The 24494-nt window shown below is 40.9% G+C and overlaps 1 protein-coding gene and 1 non-coding gene across 3 annotated transcripts in view; both read right to left on the reverse strand.

The window, feature by feature from the left end:
* The window catches only part of Arpc2 (actin related protein 2/3 complex subunit 2), a 41723-nt gene that overhangs the window by 11535 nt on the left and 5694 nt on the right, over window positions 1–24494 (reverse strand). For both annotated transcript variants that reach the window (XM_070017364.1, XM_070017373.1), the window contains exons 3-7: window positions 18566–18600; window positions 16473–16585; window positions 9146–9191; window positions 3820–4006; window positions 1612–1705 (exon numbers count right to left, since the gene is read on the reverse strand). In XM_070017364.1, the coding sequence (XP_069873465.1) occupies window positions 1612–1705; window positions 3820–4006; window positions 9146–9191; window positions 16473–16585; window positions 18566–18600 (475 nt within the window). The remainder of the gene's footprint in view (window positions 1–1611; window positions 1706–3819; window positions 4007–9145; window positions 9192–16472; window positions 16586–18565; window positions 18601–24494) is intronic.
* On the reverse strand, window positions 11806–11912 carry LOC138835656 (U6 spliceosomal RNA). Its single transcript, XR_011374687.1, has one exon. It is a non-coding gene; the product is annotated as a U6 spliceosomal RNA (small nuclear RNA).

Consider the following 24494-nt stretch of genomic DNA (forward strand, 5'->3'; position numbering starts at 1 on the left):
ACTCAAACTCAGGCTTTCCCCTGTCAGGTCAAAAAATACATCTAATATAATTTTCCACTTCAAAATTTGCTATAGGGGCTGGGAATATGGCTTAGTGATAGAGTGCTTACCTAGCATATATGAAACCCAAGATTTGATTCCTCAGCAACACATACACAGAAAAGGCAGGAAGTGGCACTGTAGCTTAAATGGTAGAGTGCTAGTCTTAAGCAAAAGAAGCTCAGGGATAGTGCCCAGGCCTGACTTCAAGCCCCAGGATTGATTAAAAAAAAAAAATTGCTACTGATCATTCTGAAAAAACCTTAGGACTAATCTGAGCCAGGAATAGAACTTGCTACAAACCTGAGCAAAACCAGATGTTAGGAAATGTGATTACATTTTAGGTCAAAAACTTTATGGTACCCAGGCACTGGTGGCCTACACCTGTAATCCTAGCTACTCAGGAAACTAAGACATGAGGACTGGGGTTCAAAACCAACCTGGGCAGGAAAGTCTGTGACACTTTTTTTTTGGCCAGTTCTGGGGCTTGAACTCAGGGCCTGGGCACTGTCCCTGAACTTCTTCTGCTCAAGGATAGAACTCTACCACTTTGAGCCATAGCTGCACTTCCGGTTTTCTGGTAGTTAATTGGAGGTAAGAACCTCCTGGACTTTCCTGGCTGGCTTTGAACTTGATCCTCAGATCTCAGCCCAAGGCAGGTAGAATTTCAGGTGTTAGCCACCAGCACCTGGCCTCTGTGACATTTTTATGGCCAATTAACCAATCCCCAAAAAGCTGTAAGTAGAGCTGTGGCTAAAGTAGTAGATCACTAGCCCTGAGCAATAAAGTTCAGGAACAGGACTCAGGTCTTGAGTTCAAGCTCCAGGTCTGACATAAAAAACAACCAATCACCAACAAACTCATGGTAGGAAGAATACTCAATATTTAACTATAATCTAGAATGTTTAACAGCATCCAAATTGTCTTTTCATTTTATCCTGTGAGAGTGCCAGAACGAGGTGTATAGATTGCCTGCTAAACAGATACAAGGCTGAGTTCAAACCTGGGTACTACAAAAAAGTTCAAAATCACAAAGTAAACATAGAACACTCAAGCTAGGTACGGTGGCTCAGGCCTATAATCCTAGCTACTTAGGAGGCTGAGATCTGAGGATTGCTGTTCAAAGCCAGTACGGGCAGGAAAGTCCGTGAGACTCTTTATCTCCAATAGATCACCAGAAAACTAGAAGTTCTGTGGCTCAAGTGCTAGAGCATTCGCTTTGAGCTGAAGAGCTGAGGGACAGCACCTAGGCCCAGAGTCCAAGCCTCATGACCAACAACAACAACAAAAAAAGAACATTCAATGTTATTAAATCCTCAATATCAACAGAGTTGCTGGTTCTCTTTTCCTTTCTTTTTTTCCCTTTGGATAGCAGGTCAAAGTACTTAGCCCAGAATGGCCTCAGACTTTCAAGACTGTTCTGCTTCCTGAGCATCTGGATTATAGGCATGTACCTATAATAAACGGCTTGGTTTTCTTTTCTGGTTAAGGTGTACTTTGGTGCACTGGCATGAAATCACCATACCACTACCCACTGCCCCCCGCCCCCCGCCCAAGATGTCTGCTCCATACCTGCATGAACACCTTTCCAATGACCACATCATCATCATCCTTAAACACTGTGCTGAAGACTACTGTGACTCTGTCCTTTTTAGATTCAACATACCTGTGGGGAAAAAACAGGAGAGTTAAGTACATAATTAGAATTGGGTTTTAGAAGTGAAGTAAAAGGTTAAATCCTAAGTTTCTGAATCCATAAAACAAGAGCATAGGGCTGGGAAGGTGGCTCAGTGGTAGAGTGCTTGCCTTGCATGCATGAGGCCCTGGGTTCAATTCCTCACCACATAGGCAAAAAAAAAAAAAGCCAGAAGTGGCGCTGTGGCTCAAGTGGTAGAGTGCTAGCCTTGAGCTGAAGAGCTGAGGGACAGCACCCAGGCTCAGAGTTCAGCCCCCACGACCAAAAAAAAAAAAAAGAATTTCATGGCTTGTCCAGCATGAGTGGCTCACGCCTGTAATCCTAGCTACTCAGGAGGCTGAGATCTACGGATCCAAAGCCATCTGGGGCAGAAAAGTCTGTGAGACTCTTTTATCTCCAATAAACCACTAGAAAAATGGAAGTGGCACTGTGGCTCAATTGATAGAACACTCAACTTGAGTTATGGAGCTCAGGGACAGTGCCCAGAGCTCAAGCCCCATGACCAATTAAAAAAAAAAAAAATCAATCGCTTTTTCTGTCCAAGCTGGCTTTGAACCGCTGTCCTAAAATCTCAGCTTCCTGAATAGCTAGGATTACAGGTGTGAGCCACCAGCAGCTGGCTAAAAATATTATTTTAAGTGCTGTTCTGAAAGTACTTTAGATTCTGTGTCATACTTTATAAGTTAATATTTGTAAATTAGTAAAGTCCCCTTTGATCATTCCTACTTCCTACTTCTTGGGATTCCCTTTATTCTGACTTCTGTTAACTGCAAATAACTAGTCTAGTCTTTTGGGGACTCATGCATGCAAGGCAAGCACTCTACCACTGAACCACCTTCCCAGCCCAAAGCCATGAAATTTTTTTTTTGGGGGGGGGGATGGGGGATCCAGCCAGTGAGGTCTGAACTCGGCCAGGGCGCTGTCCCTTAGCTCTTCAGCTCAAGGCTAGCGCTCTATCACTTGGGCCACAGCGCCACTTCTGGCTTTTTTCTTTTTGCTTATGTGGTGCTGAGGAATAGAACCCAGGTCCTCATGCATGCAAGGCAAGCACTCTACCACTGAGCCACCTTTCCAGCCTGCCATGAAATTCTTAGCTCGAACAAACCACCAGAAAACAGTAAGTGGCTCTGTGGCTCAAGTGTTAGAGTGCTAGCCTTGAGCTAAAGAGCTGAGGGACAGCACCCAGGCCCAGAGTTCAAGCCCCTTGACTGACAAAATGAATAAATAAATGTGTGTGTGTGTGTGTGTGTGTGTGAGTTCAAGCCCCTTGACTGACAAAATGAATAAATAAATGTGTGTGTGTGTGTATGTGTGTGTTGGTTCTGGGGCTTGAAACTCAGGGCCTGGGCACTGTCCTTGAGCTTTTCTGCTTAAGGCCAGTGCTCTACTACTTGAGCCATAGTGCCACTCCTAGCTTTTTGGGAAGTTAATTGGAGATAAGAGTCTCAGGCTTAGCTGGGCGCTGGTGGCTCACGCCTGTAATCCTAGCTACGCAGGAGGCTGAGATCTGAGGATCGCGGTTCAAAGCCAGCCCAGGCAGGAAAGACCATGAGACTCCCATCTCCAATAAACCACCAGAAAACCGGAAGTGGCGCTGTAGCTCAAGTGGTAGAGCGCTGGCCTTGAGCTGAAGAGCTGAGGGACAGCGCCCAGGCCCAGAGTTCAAGCCCCACGACCGGGAGGACAAAAAAAAAAAAAAGGGGGTGGGTCTCAGGCTTTCCTGTCCAGGTTAGCTTCAAGCTGTGATCCTCAGATCTCAGCCTCCTGAATACCTAGTCCAGGTGTAAGCCACCAACCAGTGCCCTGGCAGAACACCACTTACAATACATTTTATTTCCTAGTATACATGAGATTGATGTCTGATTTATGAGTGATACTCTGTTAACACATGATTCAGAATTTTCTTTTATCTTTGTCAATTTTGCAGAGCAGAACCAGTCCTATTTTTTGCCACTATCATTTCATAAGAAGAGCATTTCAGAGGGATTCACACAGGAGGATTTCAGATTTGACTGCACTATTCTCTAGGTGCCACCCTACTGTGACAGCCACACTCCAGCTTGAGAAGTGCATTTCATACTCACATGGTCTCATCATCCCTATAATGGATAACAGCCCTGTTTTCTCCTTCCTTGCCCTCTTCTTGGAACTGGAAGTATTTTTCAAAGACAGAGGCAAAACAATTTCGCTTCAACATGCCAGCCTGATGCACAATGGAATCCTTGGAAGCAGGCAGATTTTCAAGGTCATATAGCAAAGAAACATTGTATCCTGGAGGGAGAAGACAAATTACTCAGAAGTTACTGGATACACCAGAATGTCACAACAAAACACCTCTGTACAACTAATGCTAATAAAAATCCTTAAGAGGCTGGGCACTGGTGGCTCACGCTTGTAATCCTAGCTACTCAGGAAGCTGAGATCTGAGGATCACGGTTCAAAGCCAGCCCGGGCAGGAACATCCATGTGACTCATCTCCAATTAACCATCAGAAAACCAGAAGTGGCGCTGTGACTCAAGTGACAAAACACTAGCCTTGAGCTGAAGAGCTCTGGGACAGGGTCCAGGCCCAGAGTTCAAGCCCCATGACAAACCAGGAAAAAAAAAAAGTTGGAAGTGGAGCTGTGGCTCAAGTGGTAGAGTACTAGCCTTGTGCACAAAGAGGCTCAGGGACAGTGTCCAAGCCCCAGGACCAGCAAAAGAAAAAACTTTAAGAAGCCTCAAATAAATAAAAATAATGTGTTAGGCAATCAGTATCTAAAGACTATTACACAAGACAGATTTTTTTCAGGTTCCGATGACATGTCATTGTGTTTCACCATCATTTATATACCTCATACAGCAAAATGAATCAAAACGAAAGCTCAGCATTTGTAAATATCTACAACTAATTAATAAATGCTAAGCAAAAATCTTAATCAGCATTAAAAATGCTTGATTACAAATAAGGAATATGAATAAGTTATAATCTAGAATCTTCAATTAGAAATACAGTGTTTTAGAGAGATTTTTTTTCTTGGTTGGTCATGGGACTTGAACTCAGAGCTTGAGCACTGTCATTGAACTTTTCTGATCAAGGCTAACTGTCAACTAGCCTTGAGCCACAATTCCACTTCTGACTTCTTAAGTGGTTAACTGAAGATAAGAGTGCCAAGGACTTCCCTGCCTGAGCTGGCTAAGAACCTTGATCCTCAGATCTCATTAGGATTATAGGCATAAGCCATCCTCACCCAGCTGAGCTATCAATTTTTCTGATGGATTAATGTACCAATGTAGTCAGCATCTGGGTAGATGAAAACATAGCCACTTACATGCCACCACAAATCCTTTATAAGAAGAAGCCAGGTAGAAAACCCAAAGCACATATTATACTTGTTTAATAACTTCCATTTGACTACACTGTAACATTTTCAAACTGTTATTTCATGTGATCACCTATATTAAAATAAGGATATCTAGTAAGGATATTGGAACTTGAATGTGTCTTGTGCTCCTGTTTATTAGCATTTTCTGCTCAAGGCTGGAGCTCTACCACTTAAGCTACAGTTCCACTTCCACCTTTTTGCTTGTTAATTGGAGGTAAGAGAGTCAGATTTATCTGCCAGGACTGGCTTTGAACCTTGTTCAGATCTCAGGCATTCATTCCAGAGTGGCATGAGCCAGCAGTGCCGGGCAGTAAAATTTTACTTTTAATTTTTGTCGGTCATGGGACTTGAACTCTTGAGCCTGCATGCTGTTCCTCCACTCTTCAGCTCAAGGCTAGTGCCCTACCATAGCGCCACTTCTGGTTTTCTGGTAGTTTACTAGAGATAAAAGTCTCACAGGGGAGGTGGAAGGGAGGGAAAGTGGGAGAAAACAAGGGAGGTGGTAACCCTGTTCAACAAGAAATGTACTAATTACCTTACTTATGTAACTGTTACTCCTCTGAACATCATCTTTACAATAAAATTAAATTAATTCAACAACAACAAAAAAAGTCTCATGGGCTTTCCTGCCCCAGCTGGCTTTGAACCTCGATCCTCAGATCTCAGCCTCCTGCTAGCTAGGATTACAGGATTACAGGTGTGAGCCATCGATACCCAACTAAAAATTTTATTTTAAAGGAAAAAAAGAGGCTAAACGAAGCAGTGATTTGGGGCTGGCTCAGTGGTAGAGTGCTTGCCTCGCATGCATGAGGCCCTGGGTTCGATTCTTCAGCACTACATAAACAGGAAAAGCCAGAAGGGGTGCTATGGCTCAAGTGGTAGAGTGCCAGCCTTGAGCTGAAGAGTGCAGAGACAGTGCTCAGGCCCAGAGATTAGCCCCCACAACCAGCAAAAAAAAAAAAAAAAAAAAAAGCAGTGACTTGTTCAATACAGGACAACAAACATATGGGTAGAGGCTATTCTGTTTTAAGCTGAACAATACAGGGTTTAAATTCTGGTTTTATCACCATATGGCTTTGAAAAATAACCTAATCTTTACAATTTCCTCATCTGTTTAAAATTAAGGGTATGTAGACAGGGGAGACTGTTGTGGGCATTAAAAGAACATAAAAAGCTAGGTGCTGGTGGCTCCTGCCTATAATCCTAGCTACTCAGGAAGCCAAGAGCTGTAATGTGGTTGGAAGCTAACTGGGGCAGGAAAGTCCATGAAACTCTTATTAGAGCATTAGTCTTGAGCACAAAAGCTCAGGGACCGAACCCAGAGATCAAGCCCTAAGACTTGTCACAAAAAGGGAGGGGGGTAAGGAAAGGAAGAGGGAGAGGGGGAGAGGGAGAAAAGAGAAGATGAGGAGGAAGAAGAGGGGAGGGAGAGAGAGAGAGAGAGAGAGAGAGAGAGAGAGAGAGAGAGAGAGAGAAAGAGAGAGAGAGAGAGAGAGAGAGAGAATAAAAGAAAACTTAAGGTAGGCATGGTGGCATATGCCTGTAATTTGAGAATTAGTGAGGCCGAGGCAGAAGGATCCTGAGTTCCAGGCCACTAAGAATTCAAGTCACATTCTAGGCAACTGACAGGAACAGTTTTACTAGAGCTGTAACAATCTCGCACTTCTGAATATTTCAAATTTTTATACTACTGCATTTTTTCCCAAGAGCATTCCAAAGATCTGTTTTTATTGTTGTTCTTTTTGATCTATCCTCTTTGAGGGTAAGCTATCTAAATCTTTTTTTCTACATAATGCTTAGCACATATTTGTCATTTTAATGTTAAATAATCACTATTGTGTTTTGGGTACCTGAAAAGCCAGTTAGGCAAATAAATGGCTATAAGAAAATTAAAAATTAGATTTCAAGAAGGAAAGTTAAAGTTTGCTGTCAAATGAAATCAGACTGTACTTCTATGAATTCATTGCAATTTGGCAATGTCTTTGCTTCTACAGGATAGTAGAAGACAGACCCAAGGAGAGAAACATAAGCTATGTGTCAGGATCCAGTTGTGATAAGCATGGCCAAGTTCCAACATGTATTCTAGATCTGTGTTGTGCAGCACTGTGACTTGAGCTCCAGGCCTCACGCTTTTTTTTTTTTTTTTGGCTTACAGTTGGTGATCTACCACTTAAGCTTTGCTTCCACTTTTAACTTTTTGCTGATTAACTGGACATGGACATCTCATGGATTTGTCTGCCTAGGCTGGCTCTGAATCTCTATTTTCAGATTCTAACATCTTAAGTAGCTAGGATTATAGGTGGGACTACCAGCGCTCAGCTTTTTTTTCCCCTTATTTAAATTCTTTGATTCCTTTCAAAACCTACAGTGTTATTTACTTCTTTGCTGTTTTTTCATGTGGGTCCTGGGCTTAAACTCAGGCCTGTGCTCTGTCCCTGAGCTTTTTTGTTTAAGTTAGTTCTCTGCCTTGACCCATAGCTCCATTTCTGGCTTTTTGATGATTAATTGGAGATGAGTCTCACAAACGTTCCTATCTGGGCTGGGAAGGTGGCTCAGTGGGAGAGCGCTTGACTTGCATGCATGAGGCCCTGGGTTCAATTCCTCAGCACCACATAAGCAAAAAAGAAAAAAGAAACCAGAAGTGGCGCTGTGGCTCATGTGGTAGAGCGCTAGCCTTGAGCTGAAGAGCTGAGGGACAGCATCCAGGCCCAGAGTTCAGGCCCCACGACCGGACCAAAACAAAAACAAAACAATAAAACACACACACAAATGTTCCTATCTGGGCTAATTTCAAACTGAGATCTTCAGATCTCAGCCTTCCCAATAGCTAGATTACAGGCATAAGCCATAGGTACCCAGCTTATTTACTTTATTATTTCTATGATGCACTTGTCCCATCAATTTGATGATTAACATATTTCAGTATCATTTATAGACTGCTTTCCAAGTTTCCACCCAAAAATATTCCTGGCAACAAGGTGCACTGAAAGATACCTTTATTAGAAAGAAGCAGGAATCCAGGGAGGTGAAGAATTCTAATGTGGGTGGCTAGGCAGTGTCATGTGAAGGTGGAACACCACAGTGAGTGCTGTTAAGAGAGAGACACAGGGGGATCTTCCTTTTCACAACACTCTGCTAGCCAAGATCCAAGAATGTTTAAGCAAAAAAACATGTCCAAATGGTCCTGCTAACTGGTGACCAAATGGTCTCACTCTGGAAACCCCACTAAGTGTCTCATAAGCTGAGACATTAGAGGGGTGAAATGCTGGTCACCTTTAAAGTAGTATGTCATAGTTGTGCTACTTAGGGATGGAGCAGTTCACAGCCATGTCTTTAACAATGAACATAGCGATCCTCTATTATAAGGATGAATTAAAAAGAGGAAGGATATTTTTGAAATTTGAAATTGTAAGAATAGTATGAATAGTCCTCTTCTCCAAATATGCGCTGTACAGAAAAAGGTATTATTAGGGGTTGTGAGTAGGAGTTTACATTTGTTCAGTCATATCAAGGGCATTTTAATCACCATGAGCAAACAAAGGTAGCCCTCCAGCTGAGAGGTTAAGTCAGTCATTTTTAGCAACATCAAATATAGTTTAATAATGACATTAATTCTGTACCACCTACTAGATACCCACATGCAACGAAACAGAGCTCCTAATAAGGTGTATTTATGGAAGGAGTTGAATTGAGAACTAGGCTTCCAAAGAAATATCTGGAAAATGAGTAATATTTAAATGAAATACTTTAGCTGAAACAAGATTAGGGACTAGGAAGGTGGCTCAGTGGTAGAGTGCTTGCCTCGCATGCATGAGGCTGAGTTCGATTCCTCAGCACCACATAAGCAGAAAAAGCTGGAAGTGGTACTGTGGCTCAAGTGGTAGAGCGCTAGCCTTGAGCTGAAGAGCTGAGGGGCAGCACCCAGGCCCAGAGTTCAGGCCTAATGACATACAAAAAACAAGAACAAAAAACAAAAAAGCCCAAGATTAGAACAAACAGTACATGTTTCCATTATCATTCCACAGTTGTCACATAAATTACATACCTGATTCTGGGTTTACTAAGAAGCTTCCGTATACCCTCTTTAACAACTATAAAATTAAAGAAAAACAAAAGTTAATCCAAAATCCACAATGAACCTGTCAAGTTCTTTCAGGACAGCATTTTTCTTAACTTTCATTTGGGGGGCGGGAGGGTAGGAAACTAAAGGGACAAGTGGATTTATCTAAATCGGGTCCTTCATTGAATGGGATTAAACTTCAAAAAACTAATGACCCACTCAGTGTTTCTGTTCTCCTTGGGATCCTACATAGCACCCAATCATTTTTGTTTTCAAAGAGAAGCATGACAAATACAAGAGAAAGGATAGATTATGTTAGTATCAACTAAAGATAGGCTGAGCCACTAACCCAGGTGAATGAAGAGATAAAATAATTGCAGAGAACAGATTTCTGTTAGTCTGCTAATCTTGTAAGCTTTAAAATATCTTAGTTCATAAGCAGCTTTCAGGCAAAATAAAATGGATAAAAAAACTCAGTGAGCTATTAATATTGGTGACTCCACAGACATTACCCAGTGTTTTCCCAAACTGACACTCATTGCTGGTTACATTCCAGCCTTTTGAAGTAGATGACAAAAAAACAAAAACAAAAACAATAAAGCAGTTACACCTTCCTATTTTTTTTTCTGCCAGTGTGACTGCTTCACCTGGTGTAATTTGCTGGACTGACACGATTTATGAAACAGAAGTTTCTGATGAAAATCTGACATAAATGTTGTAAGTGATACATTAAACAGTGGAAAGGCACTTATTGGGACATAGAAACCAAGTGTATTAGTCACTGGCAACCTGAAAGAGCTTTTTGGTGTTTAGCAATCCTGATATTAAAAATATATATATACATATATATCTGGGCACTGGTGGCTCACTCCTGCAAACCTATTTAAGAAGTTGAGATATGAGGATCCAGGTTGGAAGCCAGAACAGGGCAGAAAAGCCTACAAGACTCTTATCTCCAACCAACTACCAAAAAAGCTGGAAGTAGAGCTGTGGCTCAAATGGTAGAGGGTTAGACTTGAACGAAACAGCTCAGGGACAGTGCCTAGGCCCCAAGTTCAAGCCCCATGACTAACACAAAAAATTAAAGTAAGAATAAAAAATTGACATGTTTCTGGGCATGGTAAGGAATCTTGTAATTTGTCAGCACTAAGGAAGCTAAAGGATCACTAGAACAGAGCTAGCCTGAAATACATGAAACTGTCTCAAGTAAAACCAAACCAAACAAAAACCAGACAAGGAGTATTTACTAGAAACCCTCATTAAAAATTTGTAATGAAGGAGGAAAGGTGCCAAGGTAAAACTAGAGCCAACATACTAAAATTCAGTAGTATAACAGAATTCAGGATTTTTGTCTTTAAGTCCATTTCTAATACTCTCTCATCACAAACAACTTTTAATTAATGTAAGTTATCAAGTTAAAAATGAAAGCCATACCCAGGTCCAGTGGCTCACTCCTGTAATCCTGACTATTAAGGAGGCTAAGATCTGAAGATCATGGTTCAAAGCCAGCCAGGAAAGGAAAGTCCATTACACTCTTCTCTCCAATTAACCATCAGAAAACCATAAGTGGCACTATGACTCAAGTAGTAGAGTGCTAGCCTTGAGCTGAAGAGCTCAGGGACAGAGCCTAGGCCCAGTTCAAGCCCCATGACCAAAAAAAAAAAAAAAAAAAAAAAAACCCAAAAAACAAAACAACAAAAAAACACCAACCCCCTCAAAAAACATAAGCTTCTTCTGTCTTTTAAAAAAAATTATATATTTTAATTATCTTTCTTTTCAACTGAAAATTATATAAATAAAATCTTATTAACCAATAATAAAAAGACAAATAACCCAATTAAAAATGGGCAAAGGAATAGATGTTTCCAGATAGAATCTTTGCAATTGGCTAATAAGTAGATGAATGTCATCAGAGAAAATACAAATCAAAACCTCAAAGTTGCTGTCTTAATATTAAGTTATACATACTTGTTTAAAATAATTTCAGTAGCAAGAGAAACACAGGCAGTGCTACTAGGGTCCAGTCCATGCAAACAGGACAAGCAAACAAAAGCATACAAATATAAGCAATAACCACCCACAGGAATACCAATTTTTTCATCTTACTTTCTATGGCTCTAGGAAATATTTAAAAACAACAAACAAAAAGAAACATACATTTTATGTTTCCTTTGAGAAAAATGTTATCATATGGTAAAGTTCTTCAACCCCAATTTATTCTTTCTTTTTTTTTTTCTAGTGGTGCTAGAGACCAAACCCAGGGCTTTGTGCATGCTAAGCAAGTGCTGCCACCCAACTACATCCCAGAGTGTACTCTTTGTTATTTGGGAAGACCTAGTTGCTTGTAAATAAGTCTATTGAACAATATTTTCATAATATTCTATATACTGATTTAATTATTTTTTTATTTTCATAACATGTATGAGACCAAGCATCCCTGGCTGCTACAGGAGTACAGCAGACAGGTATAGTTAAGAAACAACTTTAATCTGAGCAGGGCAAACAACAACGCAGTTCTTTTTTTTTTTTTTTGTCCGGTTGTGGGGCCTGAACTCTGGGTCTGGGCGCTGTCCCTAAGCTCTTCAGCTCAAGGCTAGCACTTTACCACTTGAGCCACAGCGCCACTTCCGGCTTTTTTCTTTTTGAAAAATATGGAACGCTTCACGAATTTGCGTGTCATCTTTGCGCAGGGGCCATGCTAATCTTCTCTGTATCGTTCCAATTTTAGTATATGTGCTGCCGAAGCGAACACAACAACGCAGTTCTTAACAGCTATATTGTAGTCTCAATCCTGCTGCGTTTACTTATTTTTCTATAGCTGGAAAATATTTCCAATATAAAAAAAATACGATACTAGCATGGCCCTCATGAACCCATGATCTTACTTCCTTACATAAAGGCAAAAGGTAAGCAATGCCACATATATTCCTGGTTGCTAACCACACAACCACCAAGAGGGATCTCTTTTACAAAATAGGAACTAAAAGGAGGTTTCATGGTCACAGAATGTTAGTGGTATACAGAGATTTGATCTTCAGGTGTTTTAACAGTTTTGGAGAAAAATTTAACATGTGCATCCACAAGAATTTTAACCAGCATGCAATTCTGTACTACATGTATCATTGGTACTTGAAGAAAAGGGAAATCAAGCTAGGTGACATCTGTAATCCTAGATCTGATAATCACTGTTTGAAGGTAGCTTGGGCAGACAAATCCAAGAAATTCTTATCTCCAATAAACCAGCAAAATCTGAAATGCAGGTGTGCCTCAAATGGCAGAGTGCCAGCCTTAAGTAAAAAAGGCCAGCTAGAGCACAAGGCCCTGAGTATAAGCTCCAGTACCAGCATCAAAAAAGTGTGTGGCCACCTGTAATCCTAGCTACTCAGGAGGCTGAGATCTGAGGATCGCAGTTCAAAGCCAGCCCGGGCAGGAAAGTTCATGTGACTCTTATCTCCAACAAACTGCTAGAAAACCGAAGTGGTGCTGTGGCTCAAGCAGTAGAACATGAGCTGAAGAGCACAAGGACAGCGCCCAAGCCCAGAGTTCAAGCCCGACCAAAAAAAAAAAAAAAAAAAAAGAAAACCTGAAGTGGTGCTATGGCTCAAGTGGTAGAGCATTAGCCTTGAGCAAGAGCTCAGGGACAGCGCTCAGGCCCCATGACTCACTAGAAAAAAAAAAAGGGGGGGGGTGGACCAGATGTAGGAGAAACTGCAGCCCTTCAATTAATTCCCTACTTGCTAAGATAATAGTGATATGCATGAAGTCAACATAATCAGCCAACATTTTCCTGCTACTTCACTTGCATCTTTCCCCCCCCCTTTTTAAGGCATGGTTTTGCTAGTTGGTAGCCCAGGCTATCTTGAATTTAGGATTTTCCTGCCTCAGTTTCACCATACCCATGGATCTACTTGTACTTTACTTATTTTTGTGGGTCACGGGGCTTGAATCCTGGGCCTGAATGCTGTCCCTCAGCTTCTTCAGCTCAAGGCTAGCACTCTACAACTTGAGCAACTGTACCACTTCCCGTTTTCTGAGTGGTTTATCAGAGTTAAGAGTCTCATGGACTTTCCTGCTCAGGCTGGCTTTGTACCGTGATCCTCAGATATCAGCCTCCTGAGTAGCTAGGATTACACCAGGTATAAGCCTTGGTGGCTGGCTTTACTTGTATTTTAAATCACAATTCATTCATAAAACTTTTTATGTGGGAGGGTTTTCACATTTACTTTTGTATTAATAATTTAGGATTCAGAAATGTAAAATAATACTCAGAAATCTTTCTTTTGGAAAATTCTACTTAAAAGTAGTAGAAAGCTGGCTGCTGGTGGCTCACAGCTGTAATCCTAGCCACTCAGAAGGCTGAGCTCTGAGAATCGTGTTTCAAAGCCAGCCTGGGCAGGAAAGTCCCTGAGAATCCTATCTCCAATAAACCACCAGAAAAAAGGAAGTTGTGATGTGGCTCAAGTGGTAGAGTGCTAGCCTTGAGCTGAAGAGCTCAGGGACAGCACCCAGGCCCAGAATTCAAGCCCCACAACTGACCAAAAAAAAAAAAAAAAAAAAAGAAAATCATACTTCATTTTCAAATTTGTGCCTCTGTTCCTAAGATACCAGACCAGATGAGTGGAAGAGACCTATTCACTCCTTGCTGTTATGATCTTTCCATTCTAGCAGCAGAGACCTTCAGCCTTTTTAAAGGGCTGGGTGACAAAGTAATAAACTTCCTATGGTTATCACAGGCTGGTCACTGTTTAACCAACCCAGGGAACCATTTACTGCATGCCTGCTACAGCACAGTGAATGCTACCTACTCCACCCACTTAAGTGGGTGTGTTAGTTCTTTGACCCACAGGATAGCTACAAGAACTGCAATGTGAAGGCACAAGTGCCTCTGATCATATAAAATAGTATTTATCAAAATGAACTCCAGGAAATGGAAAGAGGTTTTGCCTTTGTTGCTGTGTCTTTTCCTTTTGTCTTGTTTGCTCTTTTGTCTTTGAGAGGCTAAGGGGATGGGGCACAGAAATGGAAAAACAGTAAGTGAACAAGTGAAGCAGTGGTACTCACTAGACACTATGTTGAAACTTGTAGGTGGGGACTGGAGGGAAAAACTGGGAGAGTGATGGAAGGGGCAACATTGTCCAAAAAGAAATATACTAATTACTTGACTTATGAAACAGTAACCTCTCTATATATCACCTTTATAATAACAACAATAAAAAATAATTGTAATGTGTTCTGGAGTTCCATTGTGAGCAAAGTACAGGTACGGTGCCACCTGGAAGGTGCATCAGGAATTTGATACTAGCCTGGACTTAACAGTAAGACTGCCCAGTCAATCAAATCAATCAATCAATCATTCCCTTCTCTTTCCTACAGAATTATCATTGCACCTAGACCTTTAAAAAGAGAGGACTACTGTCTAGGAAAATAATTACATAACTTTGTAGTTATCTGTTCAAATGTTTAGCACTTCTTTTCAGGCAGTCATCCTAAAGCTAATCAAGAGGAGGACTTCCTGGACAGCCCTGTTTCCCTGTGCTCTTTATCTGGTAGAGAAGAGCTACCCACTTCCCTTACATAATAACAGTCCTTCATAAGTTTCCAAAAGACTAGGTCTTTCTCTTAAAAGATTCCCCTTTTGGGCTGGGAAGGTAGCTCAGTGGTAGAGTGCTTGCCTCATATGCATGAGGCCCTGGGTTTGATTCCTCAGCACCACATAAACAGAAAAAGCTGGAAGTGGTGCTGTGGCTTAAGTGGTAGAGTGTTTGCCTTGAGCTAAAGAGCTTAGGGACAATGCCCAGGCCCAGAGTTCAAGCCCCAAGTGCTCGCCTTGAGCTAAAGAACTGAGGGACAGCGTCCAGGCCCAGAGTTCAAGCCCCATGACTGACAAAAAAAAAAAAAAAAAAAAGAGATTCCCCTTTTTGGGCAAGGTGCCCCAAATTCAACTTCTCTAAATGTTTCTACTTGAGCTGAGGGAGTAAATTATTTGTATCTGAATAACTGAAGAAGTGGTTCTATGTTGCAGGGTATTCTGACATGTCTAATTTTAGTTTTATAACAAAAAAATTATCAAGCTTTTGATCATACTTTATAGCTTTCCATTACATAATTTTTAAACTATTCAAAACTACTACTCTTTGGAAAGAAAAAGAAATGGCTGTATATCTTCATTCAACAGATTAAAGACAGCTTAGTTTGTTAAAACTAAGATATTTGAAAACTGATTCAGGAACTGAGTCATACTTCCTGCTTTGAGACACAACCACAATGTGAGCTTACTGGTGTAACAGTATTTTCTTTCTTCCATAAATGGCATGTCCCAGAGCAAATATAGTTCAACAGGAACCAAACCTGCTTTTTCGGCTATTGAAAAAGGCTAGTCACAAGGCATGACCATTAACGTTTCACAAGGTCTGTATATCCTGTCTAATTTTCCCTAAGGTAGTTGTAAGGAAGAAGTATGTCAAGGGGCCAGCTCTAAAGAACACTAACTAAGGCTGGGCACCAGTGGCTCACGCCCATAATCCTAGCTACTCAGAAGGGCTGAGATCTGAGGATTATGGTTCAAAGCCAGCCTGGGTAGGAAAGTCTGGGAGACTCTCCTCTCCAATTAAACACCAGAAAAACGGAAGTGATACTGTGGCCCAAGGTGGTGGAATATTAACTTTAATTAACCTTAAGCAAAAAGAGCTCAGGGCCAGTGTGCAGGCCCTGACTACAAGCCCCGCGAGTGACAAAAAAAAACAAAAAAAAAAAACAAAAAAAACAAAACCGTAAAGGGAAGTTACTTTTGACTAAACTTCAAAGCAAAAGCTTAAGATTATAAAATCTTAGCATAGTTATATTCTTGCCTCAATGATGTTCTAAAATAAGAACAGAACCTATTTTATTCTTACAATAGCTATTTTTGTACTAGTTAACAAAATATTTATTCTGTTATTTAAAGAAAAGCTAACTTATTTTGTCCTTGTTCCCACTGTTTGTAAAAGATTGGTAACCTATTTGGAGAAAATGGTAAAATCCCTTTAAGATATTGATTAAGTTATTAAACGTTGGTTACAGAACATCTTTATTTCTCCAAGTTAAAAAGCACACAGGCAAAAAGCCAAAATCTTTTCTGGGAAGCATTTCTTTTCATGGTTATAGGAAATGAAGCCAAGAGCCACTTGGCTAGGTGAGCAAGCAAACTGTACAGAGTGGCTGGTGTCTTGTGTGTGGTAGGGATGACTTAGTACCAAATTCTACTGTGAGAGTAAAGCTGCCAACAAAAGGTGAGGGAGAAGTAAGAGTCCTAGGAAAATGATATGGAACTTACCTCATCAGCACCATGTGCCTGAAGTTCCTTGTAGAATTTCAAAGAAATACTGACCATCACTTTTGTTTTATCCCCATTAGGATTTGAAATATGATAGAGGACTCCATCAAAATCTGTGAGGAAAGCAAATAAAATGACTTACCCTGGGAAGAAGGAATGATCTCTCTAAGCACTTACCTTAGATCAGGCCACAGTAAAGACCTCTTGTTACAAAGACACTTGTAAAACAACGGTCTATTTTAAATTCCCGTGGGCAGTCAGCAAAAATAACTCTAGAACTGCATAATGTCCCTCTTTTGTTCTTTCCTAAACTTAGAAAGCTACTATTTTTACCTTAACCATAGCTTAGTCTTAAAAGAACTTTGTAAGACCTTTATTGTGATGCATTTTATTTTTTTATTTTTTATTTTTATTTTTGTGGTGCCCCAGGGCTTGAACTCCATCTGGGTGCAGTTCCTGAGCTTATTTGCTCATGGCTAGCACTCTACTACTTGGAGCCATAGGGCCATTTCCAGCTTTCTGGTGGTTATATAGAGATAGTATTATGGACTTTCATGCCTGGGTTGGCTTTGAATCTCAATCCTCAGATCTCAGTCTCCTGAGTAGCTAGGCATGAGTCACCAATCTCTGGCTTTGTAATGCATTTAGTTTATTATTATAGAAGTGATATACACAGGGGTTACATTTATATGTGTCAGGTCATAAATAATTTCCATTTATATGGTGTCATCAGTTCCCTTATTTAAAGATGACCTTTTTTTTCTTTTTTGGCCAGTCTTGGAGCTTGAACTCAGGGCCTGGGCACTGTCCCTGAGCTTGTTACTCAAGGCTAGCACTCTACCACTTGAGTTACAGCGCCACTTCTGGCTTTTTCTATGTGGAACTGAGGAATCAAACCCTAGGGCTTCATGCATGCTTAGCAAGCACTCTACCACTAAGCCACATTCCCAGCCCCAAAGATGACTATATTTAAAGAAATGTTGTCTTGTTTAAACTTTTTTCTTCTTATCAAATATCCAGTCAACCGTTGAAATGACTTACTGTCTCAAAAAAATTTTAAACTCAACTTGTCTTTATTTGAGTTAGGATCCGAGATCAATATAATAGATATGACTATGTTTTAAGTCTTTTGTAATCTCTAGGCCTCTCTCTTGTACCACACCATGGATGATTCAGTCTGGGTCTTTCTTGAAGCTAGGTGTAAGTGCCATCACTTTGGGAGCTAGAAGGAGTCATGGATTATGAGAACTGTGGTATTGCTAGTTAGTAAGAGGAGACAGGGATGGTGCCTTTCCTTAGAACCATAGATAGTACCTCAGAACTCAGCAGTTATCTAAGATTATCTAATCAAGCACTCCATTTTATAGAGGTGGCTGCACTATCCCTCAGAGTTCACACAGCAAGTAAGTCACAGCCACCAATTCTGCATAACAATGAAGGGCAGTAGCATCTCTCTGATTTAATGAGGGGGGGGCAGGTTGAGGGGCAATTACCATGCTCCTACTTCTCCTACTCTAGCACTAGGTAAACTTAGATGATAGCTACTAAAAAAATACTATAGGACTTTCAGAGTAAAGAGACTGTACAACAAAATGAAACCAAAGATATCAGCAGGTAAACACACAGGTTACCTAACTCTAAAAGCAGTTGTCAATGTACTAAATATACAAAACTAAGTCACCAAGACCCCAAACAGACCATCAAAATTTTGTTTCCTTATATATATATGTAATGTACATACACAAGTGCACATACACTTTGTTTAGAATCAGCCTTGTTCTTGCTAGGCAAGAACTCTTCTCACTTAATCCATTCTGGGTTTTTTTTTTTTTTTTTGGGTCCGGTCGAGGGGCCTGAACTCTGAGCCTGGGCGCTGTCCCTCAGCTCTTTAGCTCAAGGCTAGCACTCTACCACATGAGCCACAGCGCCACTTCCGGCTTTTTTCTTTTTTGCTTATGTGGTGCTGAGGAATTGAACCCAGGGCCTCATGCATGCAAGGCAAGTGCTCTACCACTGAGCCACCTTCCCAGCCCTCCCCTTCTGGTTTTTTATATTGTGTTCTCACTTAATATGATTACAATAAAGAGACTTACCTGCAAATGTTACTTCTACTGCTTCTGGTTTGTTACTGTAAAACAAACAAACAAAAAGGCCCTTAGTTAAGGTACTTATGCTGCCTCTTGCTTCCCAGAGGACTTGGGAAAGCTCCTGACCAGAGCATTCTGTGTAAATGTTAAGTCTCACAGCCAAAGAGAGAACATCATACATTTTCTCATGAAGTGGAAGGTAAAAGATAGGTACAGCCTTTTGGTTTTTGCCAGCTGTTGGATCTCCTGCCATGGTTGGTGCTTACAGGAAATTCTTAATTCCTTGACATGATACACACACACAATTGTACATGTGAACCACACATAATGCTATCTTTTAACATCTCCCCCCACAAGATATAGGTAACAGTAGGTGACACACTGGAAGGAAAATGGCTAACAACAATGTAAAAATATTTTTGTCTTTTGGTGCCAGTACCAGGGCTTGAACTCAGGGTATGGATGCAGTACCTGAGCTTTTTCCATTCAAGGCTAGTACTCTATCACTTGAATCACACCTGGATTTCTCATTTTTTTTTTGTGGTTAATTGAAGGTTAAGAGTCTCATGGAAGCCAGTTGCGGGTGGCTCACGCCTATAATTCTAGCTACTCAGGAGGCTGAGATCTGAGGATCGTGGTTCAAAGCCAGCCTGGGCAGGAAAAGTCCGTGAAACTCTTATCTCTAATAAACCATCAGAAAGCCGGAAGTGGTGCTGTAGCTCAAGTGGTAGAGTGCTAGCCCTGAGCTGAAGAGCTGATGGACAGCACTCAGGCCCAGAGTTCAAGCCCCACGACAAAAAAAGAGTCTCATGTAAGTTCCTGCCCTGTCTGGCTTCAAACGGAGATCCTCAGATCTTGGTCTCTCAAGTAGGGAAGATTACAGGAGTGAGCTACCTGCACCTAGTTAGAATGGTTTTAATTTGTTTAAAGTGTAAGGATGACTGGAGATTACAAAACAAAATAGCAAGCACTGTTCCATTTCAAAGAGCACTCACTGAAAGTCTTTCTACAAATCTTTCTCTCTTTCTTTATAACCAGCCCTCTCTGGTTCTACTTTAGTTTTGTCATTCTACTTCTATATCTACATAGAAAATAGTACAAAATGACACCGTGAAATCATCTAAACTTTGTTTTTTTTAAATTAGGTTTTTGTTTGAGGATCAATAAACTTTTTTTTAATGTTATCTATAAAATGGGAGGATACGAACAAACCTCACGTAACTGCTCACATTATCTCACATAACTGCGACAAACAAAACAAAATGGACCTGAAGACATTCTGTGTGGTTCCTGGCTTGATCTGACATGTATACTTTTATTTGACAAATACTAGTGAATGTTAGGCAAGTGTTCTAACTGGTCAGGCCTCCAGCCCTGATTTTTGTTGGTTATTTCTGAGATAAGGTCTTGCTTCTTGCTTGAGCAACACTTATCTACATTAGGCTTCCTATACAGCTCGGAAGTACAGGCACATGAGCCTGTGACTAGCTATTCACTCAACTGAATTGAAAATTATCTTGCCTGGGCTGGCTTCCAACTGCAAACCTACTAATCTCAGTCTCCCAAGAAGCTCGGATTACTACTGATGTAAGCTGCCAGCTCCTGGCTACTGTTAGTCTTAGAAAGTACACATATGGGAAGTGGTGCTGTGGCTCAAATGGGAGAGTGCTAGCCTTGAGCAAAAACGCTCAAGGAAAGTGTCCAGGCCCTAAGTTCAAGAAAATACACATATGTTCTACATATATAAGCAATAATGCCCAATTAACTGAGCAAAGGCTCCTTGCTTCTTTCACCTCAAAACCAAAAGTAGAGGGCAAAAAATCTACCTCAGGGTGAGTGCCCTACACTTAAACCACATCTCCAGTCATGCGTGCGTGCGTGCGTGTGTGTGTGTGTGTGTGTGTGTGTGTGTGTTTTAAGTTTTGGCAAGTATTTATTTTAGTATAACAGGGTTAAAGTAGGGAGAAAAAAAAAAGGGAAACATTTCCTGCTACTCAGGTAGGAAGTGGGAGTTAGAAACTAACTGTACTTTGTTTTATAGGTTAATAGGTAAGATGTACACATTCCACATTTGTTTGTACCCAATTTGCTCAATACCTTTCAACCCAGTATAATGTATCTTTTACTGTTCTCTCTGCTCCCTCACTTGTAAAAGGAATCAAGACTGAGTTTCTCCAGGGTTGTTGAAAATAGTAGAACATTTGATAGGGTTTATGATTTTTAAAGCTTATAGAGAGGCTAAGCAGCATCCTTTAAGGAAACTGGATGCATTAAGATTAAAAAAACAAAAAACAAAAAACAAAAAATCTTGCCTGGTACTGGTGGTTCACGCCTATAATTCTGAGCTACACAGTAGGCTGAGATCTAAGGATTGTGGTTCAAAGCCAGCCCAGGCAGGAAATTCCCCTTGAGACTCTTATCTCCAACTAACCATCAAAAAACCGGAAATGGCGCTGTGGCTCAAGTGGTATTGCCTTGAGCTGAAGAGCTCAGGTATAGCGCCCAAGCCCCACAACCAACCTCCCCCCCCCAAAACAAATTAACTTATATGAATCATATACAAAGATCATCCATGTGTGATTTAGGATATGGACAAGGACATCTTTTCTGTAAAAATGAAGGATCAAGTGTGTTTATGGAGAAGCAGAGTTCAGAACAAGAGGAAAGAGCTAAATTGCCTCTAAGCATTTTCTTTAAAACTACAACCAGGATACAAAGGCAATGAATAGCCAGCAACATTCCTCACCTCTAGACAACTACACATGCTAGGCACTGGTAATTACTTAAGAGGCTGTCAGCACATAAAAGTCTGTTTTGACTTTATCTCTAAAATAATTAGCAAAAAGCTGGGCTGAAGGAGTGGCTTACGTGGTAAAGTACCAGCCAGCTAAGTTTGAAGACCTGGAGTCAAGGCCATGTACCAGCAAAAAACAAAAAAATACAAAGGTACAGAACAAAGAAACAGAAACAATATTCTATGGCCTATCTGAATAAATTAGTAAGAGGATGGATGACAAAGGAAGCAAGCATGGTAGCACATTTTCCTGGGGAAGGCTAGCCAGTGCTGGAGTCATGGAGTTGATAAAAAGCCCATAGTGTATGACTTAGCAGGTAGTTGCATTGTTTTCTGTTTTTCTCTTCTTTTTTTGTCAGTTGTGGAGCCTGAACTCAGCCTGGGCACTGTCCCTCAGTTCTTCAGTTCAAGGCTAGCACTCTATCACTTGAGCCACAGCACCACTTCCAGCCTTTTCTGCTTATGTAGTGCTGAGGAATTGAACCCAGGGCTTCATTCATGCAAGGCAAGCACTTTACCTAACTAAGCCACCTTCCCAGCCCTTACATTGTTTTCTAAACATCAAGGCTTTAATTCAGTCAAGGGTTGAGTTTCTTACTTTCCCACTTCATCAAGAGACCTGAGAAAAATCAACTATATGTAAAGTAGCTTAGGATTCCAAGCAATAAATATTCTGACTTCCAAGTATCATGGACTCTAAGCACAGATCCCCATTGGTAAAAAATGGCTAAGATCAGTCCAAAGTAGTGTGTTGCATGACTTGGAATTATCTATCAAATTACTGCCATTAACATTTTAGTTTACCATTCATGGTTGCATAAAAAATTTGGAGGAGGGCTGGGAAGGTGGCTCAGTGGTAGAGTGCTTGCCTCACATTCATGAGGCCCTGGGTTCCATTTCTCAGCACCACATAAACAGAAAAAGCCGGAAGTGGCGCTGTGGCTGAAATTGTAGAGCACTAGCCTTGAGCTGAAGAGCTAAGGGACAGTGCCCAGGCCCAGAGTTCAAGCCAAAGGAGAAAGGCTATTAAGAACAGCATCTGAGCTGGGCACCAGTTGCTCACACCTGCAACCCTAGTTACTCAGGAGGCTGAGATCTGAGGATCGGAGCTTAAAGCCAGCCCCAGCAGGAAATTCCCTGTGAGAGTCTTATCTCCAACTAACCACCAGAAAACTGGAAGTGGCACAGTGGCTCAAGTGGTAGAGTTGAATGAAGAGCTCAGGGACAGGGCCCAGGCCGAGAGTTCAAAATCCATGACCAACAAAAAACAAAACAAAACAAACAAACAAACAAAAAAAACCCCGGCATCTGGCCAGAGAAGATTTCACAAAAACTGGTCTGGGAGTTAGTAGTCTAAGAACTCCATATCCAGGGCTGGGAAGGTGGCTCAGTGGTAGAGAGCTTGTCTTGCATGCATGAGGCCCTGGGTTCGATTCCTCAGCACCACATAAGCAAAAAGAAAAAAGCTGGAAGTGGTGCTGTGGCTCAAGTGGTAGAGCACTAGCTTTGAGCTGAAGAACTGAGGGACAGCACCCAGGCCCAGAGTTTAGGCCCCACAACCGGACCCCTGAAAAAAAAAAAAAAAAAGAACTCCATATCCAAACAAGGAGACTGCTGAGTGTAAAGCACACCATTATGGGGTCATTTTCAATACTAGGACCAAGTGTTACTACACTTTTGTGACTTACTGCTACAGAGGGGCCGATAAAACTTTTAGAGGAGGGGGAATGCACCACTTAAAAGGCCAAAAAGAAAATGTCCCAAAGATAAAATAGCTATTATCATTTACTGGCTATATGTCCTGATGCAATGTTAACTTGAGGCTGTGTCTTAAGTTTCTCCTTTGTAAAAATGATAAACATACACCTCACAAAGCAGTTGTGAAGTCTAAATGAGATGATGTATATGCAGCAAAGTTTCCCAACCAGTGTCTTATGACTAAAGTACAGATATACCGAGATAAGGATTCCCACAATCCTTAGAGTAGCCAGTGGGAGTGCCTTCAACACAGACCACTTACCCAAATGTACCATATAATCATGACCAGGCTCGGTTCATATCTGTCCTATATTTGATAAAGCAGGCCAGGAACCACAGTGATAGAAGTCTAATACAATCCTAAGTACATGGAAGTTACTTAAAGTTAGCCCCAGAGATACCTAGTTCTCTAATCAGTAAACAAGATCTAGCAACTTACACTGGTGCATTTTGAAACTAAATGGTAAAGTATGCACAGTGCCTGGTTCACAGAAAATGATGAATAAATTAGTTTTTCTCCTCCCAGATGAGTTAGAAGGGACTAGATTTTTGAAGCTGTGAGTGGGAGAGGTTTTGGCATTTTGGTAGCTCTCAGAATCAGGAACAGTTCAGTCAGTAATAGTACTAGGAAAAATAGGACTCCTATTGCATGGGACAGGACAGCTGTAATGCTTGGAATTCTAGAACAAGCAAGCCAGCTGGATGGTCCTTAGCTATTGACTAGACAGCTCAAGACACTAAAATCTACTGCATTCAGATGAGCTTTAAAAGATATTAATATCCTTTAGAAATTTTTACTTGTCCATTTTCTAAAGAAGCTTCTAGAATGTCAATAATCATTCAATGAAGAGTTACTGGCAACAATATTATACAATTCTTTTTCCACTAAGGACATTGGAGTTTTTGCTCCTGCATGCATCCTAGGATGCAATTCTCCAATGTAAATACCATCACCATGCCTTCTATATCTAAAGTAGGATTATTGAGCTCTCCTTACTCTAAAGGTTCCTGGTTACTCTCTTTAAAGACTACAAAGGGAATCCTATTAAGTTAGAGGAGATCCTCCTCTCTCCTAAACTCTGTTAAAATAAGGAGAATAAAAAGAATTCTAAAAGCTAACTCAGAAAGTGATAAGCTTCTAAAGAAAACAATCATTCTATCTAGCTTCATTCATTAATCCTTCAAGAAAACATGTACTGAGCTGCTTCTACATGAGGAAATGAAAGACTGAAATTATACAGATAGCTAGAGACATCAATTAGTTGAATGTAGTTCTGGGGTTTCACAGCCCAAATGACCCAAAGGAGACCAAAGAATAGTGTGTAAACTATGACACTCAGTAAAATAACCAACTAGATCTTAAAGAGTCAGATACTATAGTCT

The sequence above is a fragment of the Dipodomys merriami genome, unplaced genomic scaffold (assembly GCF_024711535.1).
Source record: "Dipodomys merriami isolate MVZ:Mamm:240054 unplaced genomic scaffold, mDipMer1.0.p SCAF_1, whole genome shotgun sequence".
Classification (NCBI taxonomy): domain Eukaryota; kingdom Metazoa; phylum Chordata; class Mammalia; order Rodentia; family Heteromyidae; genus Dipodomys; species Dipodomys merriami.